Here is a 21016-nt window from a genome sequence, read left to right on the forward strand (position 1 = left end):
CTCAGAGCACACGTTGCCAATGCATCCATGTGTACGGATAAATCTGACGGGGAATATGCTAATTGGGCCTTAATCATGTGCCATTACGCAGCGGGGGAGCAGGTGGGTCGATAGGGGAGGGGGGGGGGTGGAGTTTCATGCCGCGACACCGGCTGAACTGTGTCACACAATGTAGTTGTCGACGCTTGCTTGACGGGCGCGGCATGAACCAGAGGCGCCTAGCCTAGCTAGCTGTCTCTCTGTCCGAGCCAAGCCTCCTGACAGGCAGCCAAGGCATGTCAGGCACTGTTGGCTTCCATGAGCTACAGTGAGCTACGGTGATCGATGTGTTTGGCTCCACTCTGAGGTGGACTCATTGTGTTTTAGAACAAGAAGATGTCTAAACTGTTGGTGACAGGAGGGCGAGGCAGCAGCCCCGGGGGTCCCGGGTTCACTGACGGACTTGGTTCTGACCAGAAAAGAATAGAGGGTGAGTTTGAAGCCTTCGAAACCTCAACTGAAAAGGTAGAATGAGAGAAAAGCTGGCTAAATGCTCCACACGCTGAGGAGAGATCGCAGAGGCAAGATGACGTGTTCAAACGGACGTATCAAACTCTCGTTAAAACCTACAGAGTCATCTGGCCGTCAATCTCTCAAAATGTAGCCATGTGCCTGGTCTTCATACTCCTTATTTTGTCAAGACACGATTGAGTCTATCGCAAACGCTGACGTTTTAACTCCACATCAACCATTATCCATTCTTTGTAACGTCTTCCTATCAATCTCCCCCAAAACAACAATGGGCATGCATACCCGAGTCTGGTCTTCTTACTCCTTATTTTGTCAAGACAAGATTGAGTCTATCGCTGAACCCTGAAATCGAAACTCCCCAACAACCATAATAACCCTTTCACACAAGTATCAGTCAAGCCAAAGATTGACTAAGAGGTAAGCATCTCTATTCAAAAGCTGAAACCTCTCTTACCTGATGTCTCCAACCATCTGCTTTATCTTTAAGTAAGGACTCAGGATACACCTCAGGTCTTGACATGCACCACTAATTAGCCACCCCGATGCTATCCTTCCCCTCGCTGCCTCCAGGCTCGGCCCTAAAAACAGTACGTATGGCAGGATCCTCTCACGTTGACACATCTCCCCGGATCTCTTCTATTTTCTAACATCTCAGAGCTAAGCGTTAATGCTCCCAGCAGGAGAGAAAGCACTCCTGTGACCCGTTAGTTAACCCACACCGTCATACAGGCCTCGTAACCAGCCGCGTCCCGCAGCGCTTACTGGTGCCTGTGTCTCGCTCTCTCTCCACGTATCTCTCCCTCACTCGCTCTCTCTTTCTCTTTCCCTTTCTCTCGCTCTCTCAGTATTTTCTCATTCTCGTTCACAAGCCTCAGGCTAAGAGACGGAGGTGCCACCTACGGAGGAAGAGAGAGCCAAGCTGTAGGCAACATCAGTAACGGCAGCCATACTCCTACTCCCCTTGAGACGACGGCAAAACAACACCCTCATTAGGACAACAAACTGCCGGGTAAAAAGCCCCTGGGGGCCGGGTCGGGAAACCCCTGGAGGGACAGGCAACCTGGCTTTCGTCACAGGATATGTACTGCCAGCCAATATGTCAATAGGAAACGCACAGGAAGACAGATAGCTAGATAAAGCATTCATTCATCTACTGTAGGGTAGGCAAATTAAGCTGGATGGACTGTACTGTACTGTCGAACACTGTGTAGGGAGAGAGAGAGAGAGAGAGAGAGAGAGAGAGAGAGAGAGGGAGCTATACGTACTGCACTGTGCACTCAGAGCACCTCAATAGACATTCATAATCATTTCCACCGGAGAGCTTTGAGAGGGCGGAAATGAAAAGGCAGTGCACTTACTGCTTGACAGATGATGGGGTATTTGATTCGATTGATGCCTCCGGCAAACACAGTGAAGGTCAGAGCCGTGTGGAAACAGAAGTTGAGGAGCATGTGCCATCCCTTCCGACTGATGCGGATTGTGCTGCCAAAAGAAAAACCCACACAGTCAGTCAAATAAATATGAATAGCACAGAGAATCAGGGGAATGGATTACAGACTGATGGAGAGGATGTTGAACATTTTTTGAGTTTTCAAAATACCCACTTCAATCATGCAGGTCATTTATTAGGATATAAGGGGATGAGAAATATGGGGATGAGGTGAAAATCTGGTGAAATGTAATGTACATATCCCCTGAATTAATACACAGATTTTAAAGCACAGCCATGTCATGGAATTCATCGTTCAGATCATAAACAGGGAAGAACAGAAAACAGATGGATGAGAAAATAGAAATAACGGGATGAGGTGAAAGTCACTCTCTGCCACATGGCCTCAAATTCCCAGAAGGCCTGGATTATTGAGTCATTGTTAGTTCTACACTTAAGACATGACTCTGCTGTCCAATTTTTGGGGGAATTTAGTCTCGTGTAATACATCCTATACATTCGTTTATACGGGATTAATCGTCCATTTATGTTCACCGTAGTTATGTTACGTTACGTTAGTTATGTTCCAACATTCCCTCCACCGTGTGCCAACATCAGTTCTTTTTAAGTCTTGGTTCCAATAGTTGTCAGTTGGATAGGCTCTCTGCAAGGTTTCGTGTATCTTACCTGTCATATGGATGTCCTTTTCTGACTCAAATAGGAATTCCTTACGATTGCTCTGATGTCCAAAATATTTCAAATAGGCATTTCTTCATATCAAAGTTGCATGTGAAAATATACATTGGGACCTCCAGAACTGCTTTTTCAAATTCTATCATGGAAATACATGTATTTCCTATTACCAAGTAATCAATGCCTTTAGTTTACCATGTGGACCAATTTATTGGTGGATTCTGAAAAAATATCAGAGTATTGTTCATAGGTTTGTGTTTTAAGGGAGTGATAATTGGTTCTTGTAGAATACGTTTCAATGTCTTCCATATTTTTTTATAATGTTTTTAACTTTATCCTTTGAAAATAGACATGTAGACAGTTTCTGGGGATGAGCACGTGCAGCTTAAATGTGTACCCATTGTTTCTCTTTACGGCATTTAACTATATCTCGTAAGTTAAAAGCCCATGATGGAACACTAGTCACTTTAATCATGTTTACGTACTGCTTTACTCATCCCATATGTATATACTGTATTCTATTCTACTGTATTTTAGTCAATGCCACTCCGACATTGCTCGATCTAATATTGATATATTTCTAGATTTGTGCGTATTGTTGTGAATCGTTTTTAGATACTACTGCACTGTTCGATACTACTGCACTGGTGGAGCTAGGATCACAAGCATTTCACTTCACCCGTAACAACATCTGTTAAATATGTGTATGGGACCAATAAAATTCGATTTGATTTGAAAATGTGATTTGATTTGATTTGGGTGGTGAGTCGATAAACTCACAAAGTTGTAGAACCTTCCTTTTATTTTCCCATATAAAGTCTGTTATGACCAAGTATACTTTTTCAAAGAATGTCTTTGAGGGGGGTAATTAGTATTACCGAAGATAAATGTAAAACCTTTGGGAGCCATGCCATTCTGAAGAAAGAGAGAGAGAGACCCTTAGGCATGGCACTTAACCTATATTGCCACTCTGTGTCCAGCTGTTGGAAAAAACACTAAGAATATGTGGGTTTGCCAATCCGGATGCAGCATCCAGGTCAAATAATCTATCTATCCAGTATCCTAAATCAGCATTATCCTCATCATTTTCACCAGTGCCATTATACACCAGGGGGAAGACATGTATAGGAAAGCAACCTCTGTCCAGAGAAAGAGAGAGAGAGAGAGAGTGCAAGACTGAAAGAGAGTAAGAGAGACCACAGGAAGAGGGAGACCAGAGACCAGAGAGAGAGAGACCGGAGAGAGAATTAGTGAAAACAAGTGATAATGAGAGAGACATACAGACAGAGAGAGAGGGAGATGGAGAGAGAGAGCAGCAGTATCCTGTGAGGCATGTCTGAGTTAGTGTGCAGTGTTATGTGCCAAAGCGGAGAGGAAGAGCTGCTTTTTAGGTGCTAAACTACAACCAAGGAGACTCCAGGAGATGGCCATAAATCACTGCAGCCTCTGCCTGCCTCCCAGTGCTTGTCATGGGCTTGGCTATGGGCTCTTATTGGGTCAAGTGCATTCACCTGGAACCCCTCCACTTCCTCGTTCCCCCGGGAGAGCATGTGGCTAAACTGACCTCTCACTTGTTCTCCTTGGCCCGAGGGGATATTCTCCAGGGTGAACTTGGGAGTCCAAATGGAATAAACCCTTGATAATAGGCTCACCAGCGTCACTATTCAGTCAATACACACTCCCTTTGTTTGAAATACACTAACCTTATAGGAGTCAGTGAAGCACTGAAATGACCTCTACAGTACACGTGTGGCAAAACTGACCCCTTATTACTTGTTCTCCTTGGCCGAGGGGAGGGAACGTTCCCGAAGGGTGAACTTCGCCCCTGTGGAATTAGCACTTGTGTTAGCTCACCAGCTGAACTATTCATTGGTGCTACACTAACTACACACTCCCCTTGCTTGGAATACACTAACTACACACTCCCCTTGCTTGGAATACACTCTAACGTTATGACAGTCAGTGTAGTTATTTCTACACATTTAGGAAATTTTTCTGATTTGAGACCTGCGTTCACAACTCAAGACGTAAATCGTTCACTGACATCAATGGGACACTGGTGTGCACGGATCTCAATTCAGAATGTCGCCCTTAGAGCATTTCTACAGTAAGGAAGACACGGCTTGGCTATGTTGTTATGCCTTTGGACATGGAGGGAGGCGAGATGTTGTAGCGTTGTACTCCTGCTGCAGCTGTGATACGATGGCTCGTTCCCTCTGAGAACAGGGTGTCTCCCGACCGCAGTCGTGGCGCCGCCGACGACATCACTCCTCCCAGACTGCAGTTACCTTTCTTCGTCGTCCATCTACCCTTGTAGACGGGGTTAGGTGACAACGTCATGAAAACGACGCGCACAGATAGCTACCAACAATGACAAGAAGCTGGCAATGTGGGGAATTGTTAAGTGGCTTGTTTAATCTTGTTCTTAATGCCAATACCATCTTGTTTTGAGGTGTTTTGACTGATTTTATGTCAATGCTAATATGACAAAAAAAAGTTAACCAACAACTGTAACAATGTATTTGAGAGACAACGAGTGCTCATTGTACAAATGTGTTTATGTTTTTGCTAAACATTGGAGACGGAATGTAGTTTACATGATGCCAACAGCATAAGCCAACCCCGTCTGTCGCCCCATAGTTGCGCACATATCGGTTTCGTTTCTGAACAACCAATTCGTCTATAGCCCTCCATTTTGGCAATATCTCCTTTCCCTCTCTTTCTCAGAGTGGCCTCATAATGATGGCAAACTTACATTTGCCCATAGATCTTCGCGACCCATTACACCTATCTACTTCCCATCAGAACCAAAGGCAGTATCAAAAAGGTCTCGTTTATTTCATCTGTCGTTTCAGAGACACGGAACAACTTTCTTTTTGGTCTTTTATTCTCAGCACAGTGAAGGTATAGAAGGAATGAATGCTTGTCACATTCGGTCGCTTACTCCATTGCTCGTGAGTGACTAACAAAGACTCGAAAGGGAAAATGAGGCCCGAACAAATAACAAGCTATCCATGGTTGCCTGGAGACCACACTGGATCATCAGTAGAGGACGACTAGACGAACGTATAGCACAGCCCTCGGGGATTCAAAGACCATACGGAGAGAGGTGACCGAGGTGCTCTGGCCATTATGGAGTAGGGGTAGTTTGACTCACGCATGCGCACACATCCCTCGAAACCGCACTGAGACACACACAGCACGCGCACACATCAATCCTCCAGTTCAGGTGTCTGAGTCAGGCCCACAGCGGCTGACTCACAACCCAGGAGCATGACGGAGGAAATTGAAGAAAGGAAAAATCCCAAAAAGGAGAGGCGGTGTGTTGTGATGGATACATGACCTGGATGTGTGTGTGTTTTTACCAAGCGTGGTTAGTTAACTGAAGATGAGAACTCACTTCAAATCCTTTCAACACAGAACTAAACAAACAGACACACATACTGTACACATGCACGCAGACAGACACATATCCCCTGGCTCCCCCCCCCCACCCCCCACCACACACACGGTATTCCAAGGGTTTTTACCTGTGGTGCACGATATAGGTGATGATGGAGGCGAAGAGGCAGAGCAACATAACGGCCGTGCAGGCATACACGACCGGGTGCAGAAACTCCCCAGGGTACGGGGGGAAAGAAAGCACCTTCTTCAGATCCTATAGGAGAAAGAGAGAGAGAGAGAGAGAGAGAGAGAGAGAGAGAGAGATATAAGTATATAAGATTTTGCAATTGTACTCAATGCTTTGAATTGAGAGAGAAATGGACATGGAGAAGAGAGACAACGAGACAGTGGGGGGGAGAGAGTGGTGGAGGTGGGCAGAGAGAGAGGGGAGGGGGGGGGGGGTGAAGAGAGAAAGAGACCAGGGTCAGACACGACATATGGTATCGTATTTCACATACTATTCCGAAAAACAAACAATGTACTGAATGTGACAGTCTAAGCGCAAAGAAAACGAAGTGGACCTCATGTGTATGCTGTATCGGGGCAACCGAAAACAAAACACGGGCGCACAATGCTCATTACCACATGAACAATGGTCCACAACAACAACAAAAACGTTCTCCGAATTTGCAAAACACACGTAGCGCTCACGGGGAGCGAGAGAATCAGCATGACTCTCTCCCTCTCTCTCTCTCTCTCTCTCTTAATGTCATACTACTACAGTAGCAGACGCTCATTAGGAAAACTTCAACATCACGCTGCATCTGTGCTACACATCTGGAAGCATAGATTGCCCTTTACAGGGCCTCACACGGGAGCGTTACTATGCTGTCACGTCACACTGAGAGCACACACATCATCGTGACAACTTTGGACATGATTCTCTGGGAATGAGTTTGCTCCTCTTTCAGGGTTGGGTAAACATACGTTCTTCCATGTCATATCCATCAAGAAATAAGAACGCTAGCCGAGCTCCGTGGATTTGGCTGCACTGTGACCATTCGTAAAACGGCATAGGGCAGTTGAAACCAGTAGCGAGGTGAATAGGAGGTAATGTTTTCACATCCCTCCACTTCAAGACACATGAAAGTTAGCGCCATTGATTTGGCTGCACTGTGATCAACGCAGCCGCAGAACTGAATGGGCACCGTTGGAGGCCTGGTGTGGGAGTGAGCCGGGTTTGCTCTATGATGCCTCGTCCGTGTTCATGGCCGTGAGTGTATTCTACACAGCTGTCCTTCTCTATCACCACTTCCCCTGACCAGCTAACCCACAGGCTCACACAGGGACCGGTAGGGGCCGCTAGAGGCCTGTGGGGGCCCGTGACCCTGCTGTACTGTGTGACAAGCACTAATAGTCAGGGCTGGAGGGTAAGAGGGCTATGGCCAGAGGCGGATCTGGATCTCTTACAGATATGTAACAGTGTGACAGGGAGAGAAGGACCACGCAGAACATCACCAGTCAGTTCAATGGAGCCCGAACTGAAAGAGGCAGAGGGGATAGCAGAGAAAGCGAGTGAGAGAGAGGAAGCTGGAGAGGAAGCGGGAGAGAGGGGATGAGGGTGAAATAGAGAGCGAGATAGAGACTTTGTCTGTGGAAGGAGGGGGAGAGAGCGTGAGAGGGCAAGGAAAAGAGAGGCAAAAGGAGAGGGAGGGCTGATTGCCGAGTACAACTACAATTCTCAGCTATAGCAAATGACCATTCTGAAATGACAGGACCTTTATTTATCCGTCCAGAGTGGTTAAAAGCACAGCGAAGGGCGAGTTCCCGGGGTCAAAGTGTCTCATGGGACATATCGACATCACTAGATCATCATCACTGAGGCTATAATGATAACTGAGACTGCTGTAGCTCTTGCCTCTTAGCCCCTGAGCCTTTACACCATATTCAACCATTTACCACTTGACCGATTGAACCAATCAAAACTACTCGTCGAATGCCCTCATATTGGATTCAAGGATCCTCCTGCTAAGTAAAAATCCATATATACCCAACTAAATCTTTATACCCTATCCATATATAGCCTGCTGAGAGTATCCCCATAACTCCAGGAGCAGTCCTAGTATCTGAGAAATGGCGCTGCAGGAGGGGACTTTAGCTCACGGGGCTGCCGAGGACTGGATTTACTGCTGTGGGGTGAGGTGATTGGAGGAACACTAACAGTCATCCGACTGGCTCGGGTCAAACGGTAGGAAGGGGCTCAGAGGAGAGGAGGGGAAAGGGGAGGGTAGGAAAGGGAAGGTGGGGGGGATGAAGAGAAGAGAAAAGAGCATGGAGAGGTGGAAGAGAAGAGATGAAAAGGGTGCAATGTATGGAGGGTTAGAAGCAAAGAAGAAGGGCAAGATGGAGGAGGAGTGGGGGAGGAGGGAGATGTCACTTTCACCAGACCGAGAAAAATTGTGAATCACACTGCAGGGTGCATGACTGCCTGCTTTGAACAAATAGTTCTCAGGGTTGCCAGTCCCAGTGTTAAAACTCCTGGGGAGATGCAGGGAGAGACAGACCTCTCATACAGTGGACAGTTGAACAAAGACTGCAGGGTGATTGGTGCCAAATACTGGCGCATCAACTTGATCTCACAACCGAATGATCCCATTGGTCGAAAATCAACGTCCCAGGAAATGGAGAAAAAGACCTGCATATTCTCCCAATCGCAAAACATCCTTTTATCATTATCATCGCTGGTGTTGTCTCGACACTCTCAGAAAAACCTCAGATAGATAGTCGGCTGTCCCCATAGGACAACCTTTTGAAGAACCCTTTTTGGTTCCACGTAGACCTTGAACCAAAAAGGGTTCTCCTATGGAGACAGCCGAAAAACCCTTTTGAAACCCTTCTCTCTTTTTTTCCTAAGAGTGTAGTTGCTTAACAGACACATAATGCAATATCCATAACCATCATAGTTTGCCTGTAGGGGAACCAAAAAATACAGCATATCCCTAATTGTTCATATAGCAGTGATACTGAGTGATGTCTCCTTGCAATACCTTGTAGCACCAGGCTCTGAACAATTCCCATTCCTCACGTATTCTTCCCAACCCAGCGCTACTCCCAGCGTCAGATAAGAACAGCAGCCAGACAGTTTCCAATAGGATTCTTCCATCCAGACCACTCACAGCTATTATTATCATTATTGCTAACGTATTACATCAGTGAGTGTTGCCTGGCTGCCTGTGTGGACATTATTAGTGTGTTTAGCGGGGCCCCTGTCCTGGCCCTGACAGCACAAATCACCACAGACTGAGCCACAGTATACCGTGCCCAGGCCGGCTAAACCTATTCTGGATTAGCCACCATGTTTCGTCTAAGCACGCTCCGTTGTCCCTTTCCCCTCTGCAGCCAAACAGCCTCTTTATCCCGTGTCTGTGTTGTCCCTACACATTTAATCCACACGACACGCGCTCTCCCCCACCATCCCCGAAAATCAGATTACTCGTGTTAATTAAACCCGGCCCAATCCAATCCAATAATCTCAAAAGATCCCTGTTACACTTGAACATTGAGAGATCATGGAGTCAGTGGGGTCTGGGAGGTGCTGTGCTAAAATGGTGTCTGTATACCAATATTTATTTTCATGAGGATTTTAAGGATTATGGTCAAACTGAAGCGCATGCGCTCAATTATCTCTCCCTTGTTCTTTTTTCCCCCCGCACACATGCATACGACAACGATACAGAGACTCACAGGAACACATACACATTAACGTCCCTTGGCGGACTGGCCGAAGGGCTCCCGGCTCCATCCAGCACCATTCTTTATCATCCCTGAGCAGCCGTTCTGGAACGGAACTGGAAAGTGTGCAAATCAAACCCATCTACAACCACCCAATAACACCCAGGGGAGTAGGCCGGTCAAACTGCCTCCCTGGACAAATCACATTTTATTTGTCACATGCTTCATAAACAACCGGTGTGGACTAACAGTGAACGGTGACTGACAGGCGATGATCCCGAAAACCCATCATGCAACATTTGTTTCTACAACGTTTCACTGATGGTTGTGAGCCGAATGCTCTTATAACCGCGGAGACGGAATAAGACCGATTAGGATCAAGCTGATGACAGAGACATGCACATAAAGCACACTGTTGTTTGTGTAATGAAATCCAGTTCAATCAAACATCATATTATGGACCATTATTAGATGATGTATCTCATTTGGAATACAGTGAAACGTCCCTCCAGACATCGTTATTTAAGGGTCCTGTGTATAATTTGTGCTTGATTCCTCTACTTACACATCAAAGGATACGGTTAACATCATGTCCCCAGAGTCTCTTCCTCTGCCTTAGATTAAAAAGAAGTAACATTTGCTGTGTATCTGAATTACGCTGAGTGTACAAAACATTACCAACAACTCTGAGACATAAGACTGACCAGGTGAATCCGGGTGAAAGCTATGATCCCTTATTGGTGTCACTTGTTAAATCCACTTCATTCAGCGTAGATGAAGGGGAGGAGACAGGTTAAAGAAGGATCGTGTGTGTGCCATTCAGAGGGTGATATTCAAATATTTAAGTGCCTTTGAACGGGGTATGGCAGTCGGTGCCAGGCGCACCGGTTTGAGTGTGTCAAGAACTGCAACGCTGCTGGGTTTTTCACGCTCAATAGTTTCCCGTGTGCATCAAGAACGGTCCACCACCTTAAGGACATCCAGCCAACTTGACACAACTGTAGGAAGTCAACATGGGCCAGCAAACCTGTGGAATGCCTTTTGACACCTTGTAAAGTCCATGCCCCAACGAATTGAGGCGGTTCTGAGGGCAAAAGGGGGCGCAACTCAATCTTAGGAAGGTATTAGGAATGTTTTGTACACTTGGTGTATACTGTACCACTCTAGTTACTGCAGTCTCTTTTCTTAATAGACTTGAAGCTATGAGCTTAAGTGACCTATACTAAGTGCTCTGTGGAGTGACCTTGGCCTCTGTGTGTTTGTGCGTGTGCGTGTGTGTGTGTGTGCGTGTGCGTGTGTATGTGTGTGTGTGTGTGTGTGCGTGCGTGTCTGTGGCAGAGCCCACTCACTGTTCAGCATTACACAAAGTTACTCAACCATGATTACAACTAAAGGATGTTGAAGGAATGGCTGTAGGCTGAGAATAAATGAACAAATGAAACAACCTGAACAACGTCTGAATGACGAAATAAGATGACTTCCCCATTTCACTAACCAAGCTTGTCTCTCAACCTACATACATAGAAGCCACATTACCTGTTATATACCTTGTCAAACTATGATAACATCTATACTTGAAAAATGCAGTGCTTTTCTAAGAGGATAATCTATTGCCACATTCACATGGTGGCCTGCCCGGTGGAGAGCTGTCTGGTGGGTGCTGTCTGGGGCTGAGAGTGAGAGGAGGGTGACTCATCCCCTCTTTACTACACAGCAGTCTCAATGGAGCTATCTCTGTATGCTCTCTGCACACACGCACGCACACACGCGCGCGCACACGCACACACACACACATGTTCCTTACGCCTTCTGAGACCACATGTTGCTCAACACTTAGAGAGAATATGGACAACATCAATCTCCTCCCTCACTGGTTGATACACTGTACACAAAACTGCAATTTTCTTCTAAAGTGCCCAACAAAGAATAACAATAACACCCCACAGGTTAAAGGGATACTGCAAGATTCTGGCAACTAATTCCATTTTTCCACTTTGTAAACATGACAACATCACAATGATGTCAAAGTTGTTTTCTACAAATGATTTGTCTACTTTCTACAATGTATTTCCAGGCCACTAGTGTAAATTAGATGAAATAGTCATTAGCCGCCGTTTAGAAAAGACTTGGCATTTACGATCAGTCGAGCATCAATATGCTGCGGCATTTGTAGAATGTTGATAACAATGGCAACGACGCGACCGAGTGACGGAGGTGCAACCAATGTTTACCATGCCCATATATATCACTGCACATTTCTATGTTCTACACTGAAACGGAAAGGAACAAAAGGTATTTTGAAAATCCGTCGCTATGAGGTCATTGGGAGGAATGCTTTTTTTTTTTAAACTGTGATTTTCAAAAACTACAATGTGTTTCCAGCCAGGGAGGTGGCATTTTCACATTAGAAGACTGGCATGCTGCTGGAGATAATGAATATGATGTTAAAAAGTAAAAAGTGCTAAAATGTCCCTTTATAACAATAACTCAGCTAGTGCAATCAGAAAGCTCACCAGAGAGACTTCCTCTTGTCTATTCCTGTTCAACACATTTGTTTCTCGGTCTCCTGAACCAACAGAGGCCTCCAATGGCATCCGAGTGCCGGCCCATAAAAAGCACTGTAATGTAATGTTAGAGCTCTGATGACTCTATTACGATCATCATAAAAACCACATTGTTTCCAAAACACTTCAGACTGAAATTTCCTAGTGCGGAGGAAGGGCTTGTCAAAGACTAGACACTGCTGAATCCCCAGCAGGGCTAGACCATAACTAGCCTACAATGATGTGTGGCCGCAATACACAACTTGATAGGTCTGGAAGAGAAAAGAGAGCAGGGTAAGGCAAAAAAAAGTGTCTCTGTGCTTAAATGTGTCCTATTGCATATGTCTAAGTGCAGCATGTCCATGTGTATTTACAGTGTGCGTGTGTGTAGGCTATGGGAGTGTACGTTCATGGCTGAGAAACTTATGCCTCACACCTTCCGACCCCCTATGCTTTCCCATTTCCCACCCTCCCTCCCTCCCTTCCCCTGCAATCTTCTCTTCCATTTTTTGATTATGGATTGCATGACAACAAGGCCAATCCCATTTCACACCCTGACAGCTCTGCTACCTGCAGCCATTTAGGCCTAAGTGGCTGCTCCATCTCATCCTGCTCCCATTTACATGTTTGGGTCTCATTATGACATAAGGCAGGCAGGCAGGCAGGCCGCCACATAGTGTTTGGATGCGAAAAGAGGAATTTCACTGGCCAGATTAGTTTTCACCTTTGATACGGGAGCGTAACGCTCACCCAGTGGAATGGGATGCGGGGTGGGGGGAGAATTGAGTGAACTTTGAAGTTAAACCGTGGAGGTGCAACGCCTAACCTAACCTCCAGAGAAATACTAATGTGAAACATGACTCACACACACTGGCGAGCACAGCCCCGACACACACATCCGTACTTCGTACACACAAATGGCCCCCTTTCTCAGCTAGACACAAGAACAAACACACACGTACACCGAAATGAATGGTACGAGAGCTGTTCAAATCAAAGAAACATAATCTCTCAGCATTTTACTCAAATATTCCTGAAAAACACATGATTATGATCCACTTTTCTTCCATGCACAGCCATGCTCTCTTCATTCATGTAAACTATTACTGTCAGGTCAATGAACATAAAAACACATTGCCATAATTATGACCATATGGAACGTAAGTCAACGCATATTAAGAGAGTAAGTCTGTCTGGCTAATTTACTTTTATCCCATCACCTGCTTTGTTTGACCCAAGATGAGCTACCCACGTCAACTCAAATAACTATGCCTTGCCTCGGCAACCCTTCTCATAACAAATACTGTACATACATTTGAAGTCAGAAGTTTACAGACAACTTAGCCAAATACATTTAAACTCAGTTTTTCACAATTCCTGACATTTAATCCTAGTAAAATGTCCTTGTCTTAGGTCAGTTAGGATCACTACTTTATTTTTAGAATGTGAAATGTCAGAATAATAGTAGAGAGTTTGATTTATTTCAGCTTTTATTTCTTGCATCACATTCCCAGTTGTCAGAAATTTACATACACTCAATTAGTATTTGGTAGCATTGCCTTTAAATTGTTTAACCTGGGTCAGTTTCCCACAATAAGTTGGATGAATTTTAGCCCATTCCTCCTGACAGAGCTGGCGTAACTCAGTCAGGTTTGTAGACCTCCTTGCTCGCACATGCTTTTTCAGTTCTGCCCACAAACCTTCTATGGGATTGAGGTCAGGGCTAAAGAAATAAAAGCTGAAATAAATGTCAATACAATGTTCTACAGTGAAAGTAATCTGCTGAGAGGGGTAACAAGTACACTGTAAACACCAATGCAATGTAGAAACAGAAAATATTTATTAGGCCAAACATTACTGTTGTATACAGGGGGGGGGGGGGCAGTCACCAGTGCTAAGCTACGCTTCATCTCTTCTCCGGCCTGGGTCTGGCCACAATACTTTGTCCACATCACAAGATACTTCCCTCGATGTATGGCAAGAGAAAACGTATCTCCTAGCATGGCGTATCCAACCTTGGACAGAGGCAACCTCTATGTCCCCACATGCGTCCTCCATTGCCTGGAGAAGCGGCATGCGGGCATAGGGTTGACGATCATACACTTTCCAGCGCGAGGCTGAGAAGAATTCCTCTATGGGATTTAGAAAAGGTGAATATGGGGGTAGGTACAAAACTACAAATTGTGGATGGGTGGCAAACCAGTTTTGGACCAGAACAGCCCGGTGAAAACTAACATTGTCCCATAAAACCACAAATCTAGCAGGCTCCTGATCTGGATCAGGGACAAGCATTGTGTAAATTGCATCCAGAAAAGTGAGCATATGGCCGGTGTTGTACAGACCCAGTGTGGCATTGTGATGGAGGATGTGCCTCTCTCATGGTCAAACCGTGGTTGATCACATGATCAACAAGTGTTGCCCTAATCTCATCAGAGATGGCTCTCCTTCCTTTTCTTCTTTGTCCTCGTCCTCTTCTTCCTCTTCCTCTCCCTCCTACTCCTCTTGCTCTCTGTCCATTGTTGGCATCCATTGTTCAAAACAGGTAATCTGACCTTTGACCTATTTATAGGCCTATACTACAGTAAATCAGTGATTGGTTAGTGATCAGTTAAGCTATTAGTGTTTGCACATGTGAGGAGTGTGTGTGTGTGACCTGGTGAATAAGTGTAGCATTTTGATTGGTTGTGTTTGGAAAATGAAAGCAAGTCACTTCCTGTTAGATTTTTGTGTTTTAGGTAGAGAATTGTGTGTAGTGTTTTGAAAAAAGTGTTTTATGCAATTGACAACTGAGTCAAAGGCTGAGAAATAGCTTATGGTTTTGGATATTTGGTGTGTAGTTTTGCACTTTGAGTGAGAGGTTTCAAAAATCGTGTGACATGAAAAGATTTGTGTGTAAGCAGTTGGAAAAAACTGTAAAATACAGTGGTGATCCTAACTGAACTAAGACATGGCAGTTTTACTTGGATTAAATGTCAGGAATTGTGAAAAACTGCATTTAAATGTATTTGGCTAAGGTGTATGTAAACTTCTGACTTCAACTGTCCATAAGGTGAAGGGGCCAGGATCATAGACGTTGATAGACATAACATCTCTGTATCTGTGCCATGATGGCGTCTGTGAGAGCATGGGCAGCGTCATTGAGGCCATCTCCATCTTGAAAGTCAATTTTCTTCTTCACAAGTAAAATCTATTTGCTGATCCCTCCTGATGACCCGGCTGTCACGACTCCAACTGATTCATCAGGTCATGCCAACCCGGTGATTCGAAGGGATCAATTTGGAAGTCCTACCCAGTTGACTAAATCAAAGCGGCGAAAGTCTTCAATGGCGCTGCCCATCCTAACACTGGGTTTTGGTCACTACAGGACACCATACAAATCCATTGCCAGGACATTGTTTTTAGTTAGGTTCAAATTAGAAATCAATCCTAATGTGACTTGGATTTAAAGGATAAGCACCTAGACTGGTGCAAGAAATATGGCGGAAGGAAACTATCTTGCCAATGCTTTTTTTGACTTTAGTAGTAGATGTAAGAAGAATCAAATACCTTTGCCTTTATCTGACAGAAAGAGAGAGGGGGGGGGGGGAATTAAGTCATGGCACATTTGACATGTTACGTTTATGTAATATTAAACATGTATCACTGACTAAGCCCTTCAAATAGGGTCAATAAAAACAGCTGCAACAGCAAAAATATAAGCAATACAACACTGCTACACAAATCTATCAGTTCATAGCCAGCCAGCGCGCGCGTGTGTGTGTCTCTGTGTGTGTGTGTGTGTTTCTGTTCAACCAAACAAGATTTTCTGGTTTATCTTCAATAAGACTCTGTGTTCCAGAGAGGTGGTCATTCAGTTTCTCAAGCCTGACGACAGTTGACCACAGACAGAGAATATTCTCTCCACGAATGCCTGGGATACATGGGCAGAAACCAGATCCAGCGCCACAGGGTGAAGCTTAGGATAAACAACCATTCTTGCCTGCCAGAGCAGGAGAGGTGACTCTGTCAACATGCCCCTCTTTACCTCTTCCAAGTATTTCCGCAGATCACACATTGCACTTAATGCCCTGCCAGATTGACCCTCCAGCTGGACAGTTGACCTCAGACCCAATCATCAATGCGAGGAAGCTATATTTCTGAAGCACTGTGGTCGAGATGCTTGCTGAATTCATCGTGCTGGCATCTTCCTGGTGTCCTGCTGCTCCACTGCTGTACTCTCTGATTTGTTCAAGTAAAGCAAAAGACTCATCAGCGGTTCCATCTCTGTTTAGCAAAGTGCCAGAGACACATTTGGGTCCATCAGACAAGCTGCTGCAGGGGTTGGATCAAAGTTGGCTGCCAGAGGATTCAGTATGCATGTGAAGCGCTCGCACAGTGACTTCTGGAGGACCTGTGCCAACTGTTTTGCAACAGTAGTTGACTGAAGGTTGAGAAGGCATGGCACCACATCAGAGAGTGACTGGCTTTCAGTTTGAATTTGGTCGGTGTGGGCCAACTTCACAAGTTGGTCAAGCTTGGCCCAGTCACGCACCGTGCTCGCCCTACGATTTCTTCACTGTTAGTTAGTGATGGCTAGTGATAACGATGCACAAGCTAGGCTTATTTGAAACATCGGCATCTATTGCCAGCATTTACCCACCAGATTCAGAAGCTCGAAAACCCCATCAGAAAAAAAGCTTGAAAACCCCATTCGATTTTTGATCAAAGTTTAGAAAAGAAATAACCATAATTTAGGATGTTTTTTTAAATAAAAATGTTGTTAGGTTTGTAGTCAAAGATAGTTTTAGTTTTTACAATGTTTTTCATTTCAGTTCTTTTTTTTTACCCCCTTTTTCTCCCCAATTTTGTGGTATCCAATTGATAGTAGCTACTATCTTGTCTCATCGCTACAACTCCCGTATGGGCTCGGGAGAGACGAAGGTCCAAAATCATGCGTCCTCCGATACACAACCCAACCAAGCCGCACTGCTTCTTAACACAGTGCGCATCCAACCCGGAAGCCAGCCGAACCAATGTGTCGGAGGAAACACCGTGCACCTGGCGACCTTGGTTAATGTGCACTGCGCCCGGCCCGCCACAGGAGTCGCTGGTGCGCGATGAGACAAGGATATCCCTACCGGCCAAACCCTCCCTAACCCAGACGACGCTAGGCCAATTGTGCGTCGCCCCACGGACCTCCTGGTCGCGGCCGGTTACGACAGAGCCTGGGCGCGAACCCAGAGTCTCTGGTGGCCCTTAACCACTGCGCCACCCGGGAGGCCCTCATTTCAGTTTATTTATTTCAGTTTACTAAATTGATTTTCAAAATGTTGTTTTTATTTTGGTTTTCGTTTACTCTTGTCATCTTTGAAGTAGTTTCTGGTTACGATGGCCGTTGTACAAAACACAATCACCAGCAATTGGACCAGAGTATCAAAGTCAATGGTGAATTTTCATAACTTCACTTTACCCACATTTGTTCTGGCTCTGGCCCAACCCATCGGTTTCTGGGACCAATTAGACGGTTTGAATGTGTTCACATTCTAGAAGGGTCAGGGAGGGAGTCAAATCCAGACTCATTGTGGAGAAGAAACAACCGTTTGGCTGGAGCAATGAGTCTGGGAACCCTGGCCCCTTGAGGCAGACCTGCAGCCAGCCAGTGCTGAGCTGGATCACACTGTACATGGCCCTAATGGATGCAAAATAAGCCAGCATGTGTAAATAATGTGCTGTCCGTTTCGGTGAAAGCGATACACAATAGCAAGAGCCATGCCCAAGCCCTTCTCCAATCGAAACTAGCCTACCTGCTTCATTTGTTTCCCGCGATGTGGTGAGCCTCATTTGCTGAGGCAGCTACTATCTGTCCCGGGATATTGCCAAACCCTAAAGTCTGAAGAGCTGCTGCATGTTGTCTAGCGAGGTTCCCTTGACAGTTTGAACACAGCCCACGAAGTGGTTAACCCTTATGGCTGGGAGCGCGGATAGTCCCGGGCTTGTGGCTGTTCAAATCCCTGCTGTTTGTTGCTATTTCCATCGGTCCTGCAAGCTGTGCTGGCTGGAATTGCCAGTGTTAACCTACCATGCTACCATGACAAAGACCAAAGCTGGTGGAAGTACCATTGAGGACAAGGTTATTTTAGGCCCAAAAAAAAGTTATTCTACAAACAATTGTTACAACAACAATAACATAGCTTCAAGTGTTGTGTCCAAATACTGGTCGAGTCAACTAATAAAATAATGGACGATTTTACCAGAAAAGTCCAGAACCTGAAGAATAGTTTGCAGTACTCCAAGGGTCAGCTCAATGAGTTTAAACAGGCCAATCAAGGCAGAACGACATTGTTGTGGACGGAATTGCAGAATCACCACATGAGATCTGGACGGAGTCTGAGGACAAAGTGAGGGAAATAATCACTGAGAAACTGAAGACGGGTCACAGGAAGACTGAGGTGGAGTGCGCCCACAGGACTGGAAAACCGGCCCAAGTGACAGACCCAAGCTGATACTGGTCAATTTCATGAGGTTCAAGGACAAGGTAATTGTTCTGAACAGAGCCAAGAAATTGAGAGGAACGTACATCTTCCTCAATGAGGACTATCCTGAAGCTGTGCACCAGAAGAGCAGAGAACTTGTCACGCCCTAACCATAGAGATCCCTTGGATTCTTTATAGTGGTTTAGGTCAGGGTGTGACTAGGGGGGTGTTCTAGAATGTGTATTTCTAAGTTGGTGGTTTTGTATGCTTACCAATTAGAGGCAGCTGGTAATCGTTTCCTCTAATTGGGGATCGTATTTAGGGAGCCCTATCGCCCACCTGCTTTGTGGGATATTGTTTGTGTTAGTGTGTTTGGGCACTACGTCGGCATGGTCTTTGTACGTTTTTGTTTAGTTTCACTTTGTATTAAAAAGATGTGGAAATCAATGCACGTTGCGCCATTGGTCCGCTCATTTTGAAGTTCGTGACAGAACTTATTCCAGCCATGAAAGCTGCCAGAGTGCGTGGAGACATTACTTACATCCACAATGACAGGCTCATTGTCCACCCTCCCTCCAAAAAGCCTGGAAGGGATGAGAGAGCCAAGCCTGTGGGTTCACAGCTTCAACCCCGCAGCACACACACACACCAACTAGTTAATTGACTTCTGATTTTTCTTTCTGTTGCTTTGTTTATTCTTTTCCATATGTCTATCTCTGATAAGCTACACAGGAAAGGGCAAAACGTAGCCCATATAAATATGTGTAGCCTTTAGAAATAAGCTTAATGAAATCAATAACTTGCTAACATCAGATAAGATTAATATATTAGCCATTTCTGAGACACTTAATTATTTTGAATATACAGCAGTAGCAATACAAGGATATAACATCTACAGAAGAAACAGGAATGCCTGTGGGGGAGGTGGTGCTGTATATATTCAGAGCCTTATTCCTGTAATGCTTAGAGAAGATCTCATGTCAAGTGTTATTGAAGTGTTGTCATTGCAGGTTCACCTGACTAATCTAAAGCCTATTATGTTGGGGTGTTGCTACAGGCCACAGAGTGATAACCATCAGTATCTAGGTAATGTTTGTGAAATGCTTGATAGTGTGTGTGGGGTGACCTGAACATTGACTGGTTAGCAACTAGCTGTCCTCTCAAGAGGAAGCTTCTAACTGACTAATGCCTATAATATGACCCAGGCTATCACTCAACCAACTGGAGTGCATACCAATAATGTTGAATCTGTGACATCCACTTTTATTGATCATATCTTCACGAATGCTGCAGAGCTTTGCTCCAAAGCTATATCAGTTCCCATTGGCTGTAGTGACCATAACATTGTGGCAATAGCAAGGAAAGGCAAAGTGACAAATGTTGGGCCTAAAGTCATTTATAAGAGATCATACAAAACGTTCTCTCGGGACTCTTATGTTGAAGAATAAAACGTATGTTGGTCTGATGTGTATGAGGAAGTAAGTCCAGATGCAGCACTGGAAGTTTGTAAAATGATTTATGCCAATTGTTGACAAGCATGCACCTCTTTAAGAAATTAACTGTGAGAACTGTTCGAGCCTTGGGCCATTACTCTTCTCTATATTTACAAATGATTTGCCACTCGACATGTCAGCACCCAAAGCCAGTGAGCCCAACGACATTCTAAATCGGGAGCTACAGTCAGTGATTAATAATAAACTGGTCTTAAACTGGTCTTCAATAAAGCTACAACAAAAAGGACTGTATTTGGTTCAAAACATTATCGAAGACATAAAGCTTAACTGGAGTTGTGTATGAAGGGTGTGACCACTGAGAAAGTTGCGGAAGCTAAACTCCTAGGTATAATCATGTAATGTTGCTTTTCTTTGTCATGGTCAAGTCATATTGACAAAGTTGTTAAGATGGGGAGGGGTATGTCTGCTCTAAAATATGTTCTGTGTTGTTGACACAAAAATCAACTGTACTTGTTGTTCAGGCTCTGGTCTTGTCCCATTTCGATTACCGTCCAGTAATATGGTCAAGTGCAGCAAAGAAAGTTCTAGCAAAGCTGCAGCTGGTTGAAAACAGAGCAGCACACCTTGCCCTTAACTGCAAATACAAAACTAACATCAACAACATGCATGCCAGTCTTTCCTGGTTGAGGGTTGACGAGAGATTAACTGCATCAATTCTTGCTTTTGTGAGATGTATTATTGTGTTTAAATGTTCAAATTGTCTGTATAATCAACTTGCGTATAGCTCTGACAGACATAGTTACCCAGCCAGACATGCCA

At 44.9% G+C, this 21016-nt stretch overlaps 1 protein-coding gene across 2 annotated transcripts in view; it reads right to left on the reverse strand.

Annotated features, from left to right (window-relative positions):
* adgra1a (adhesion G protein-coupled receptor A1a) overlaps positions 1-21016 on the reverse strand; it is a 60720-nt gene that overhangs the window by 31618 nt on the left and 8086 nt on the right. For both annotated transcript variants that reach the window (XM_031823379.1, XM_031823378.1), the window contains 2 exons: positions 6163-6290; positions 1869-1992 (listed from right to left, as the gene is read on the reverse strand). In XM_031823379.1, coding sequence (XP_031679239.1) covers positions 1869-1992; positions 6163-6290 — 252 coding nt within the window. The remainder of the gene's footprint in view (positions 1-1868; positions 1993-6162; positions 6291-21016) is intronic.

Source organism: Oncorhynchus kisutch, linkage group LG4, assembly GCF_002021735.2.
Source record: "Oncorhynchus kisutch isolate 150728-3 linkage group LG4, Okis_V2, whole genome shotgun sequence".
NCBI classification, from domain to species: Eukaryota; Metazoa; Chordata; class Actinopteri; order Salmoniformes; family Salmonidae; genus Oncorhynchus; species Oncorhynchus kisutch.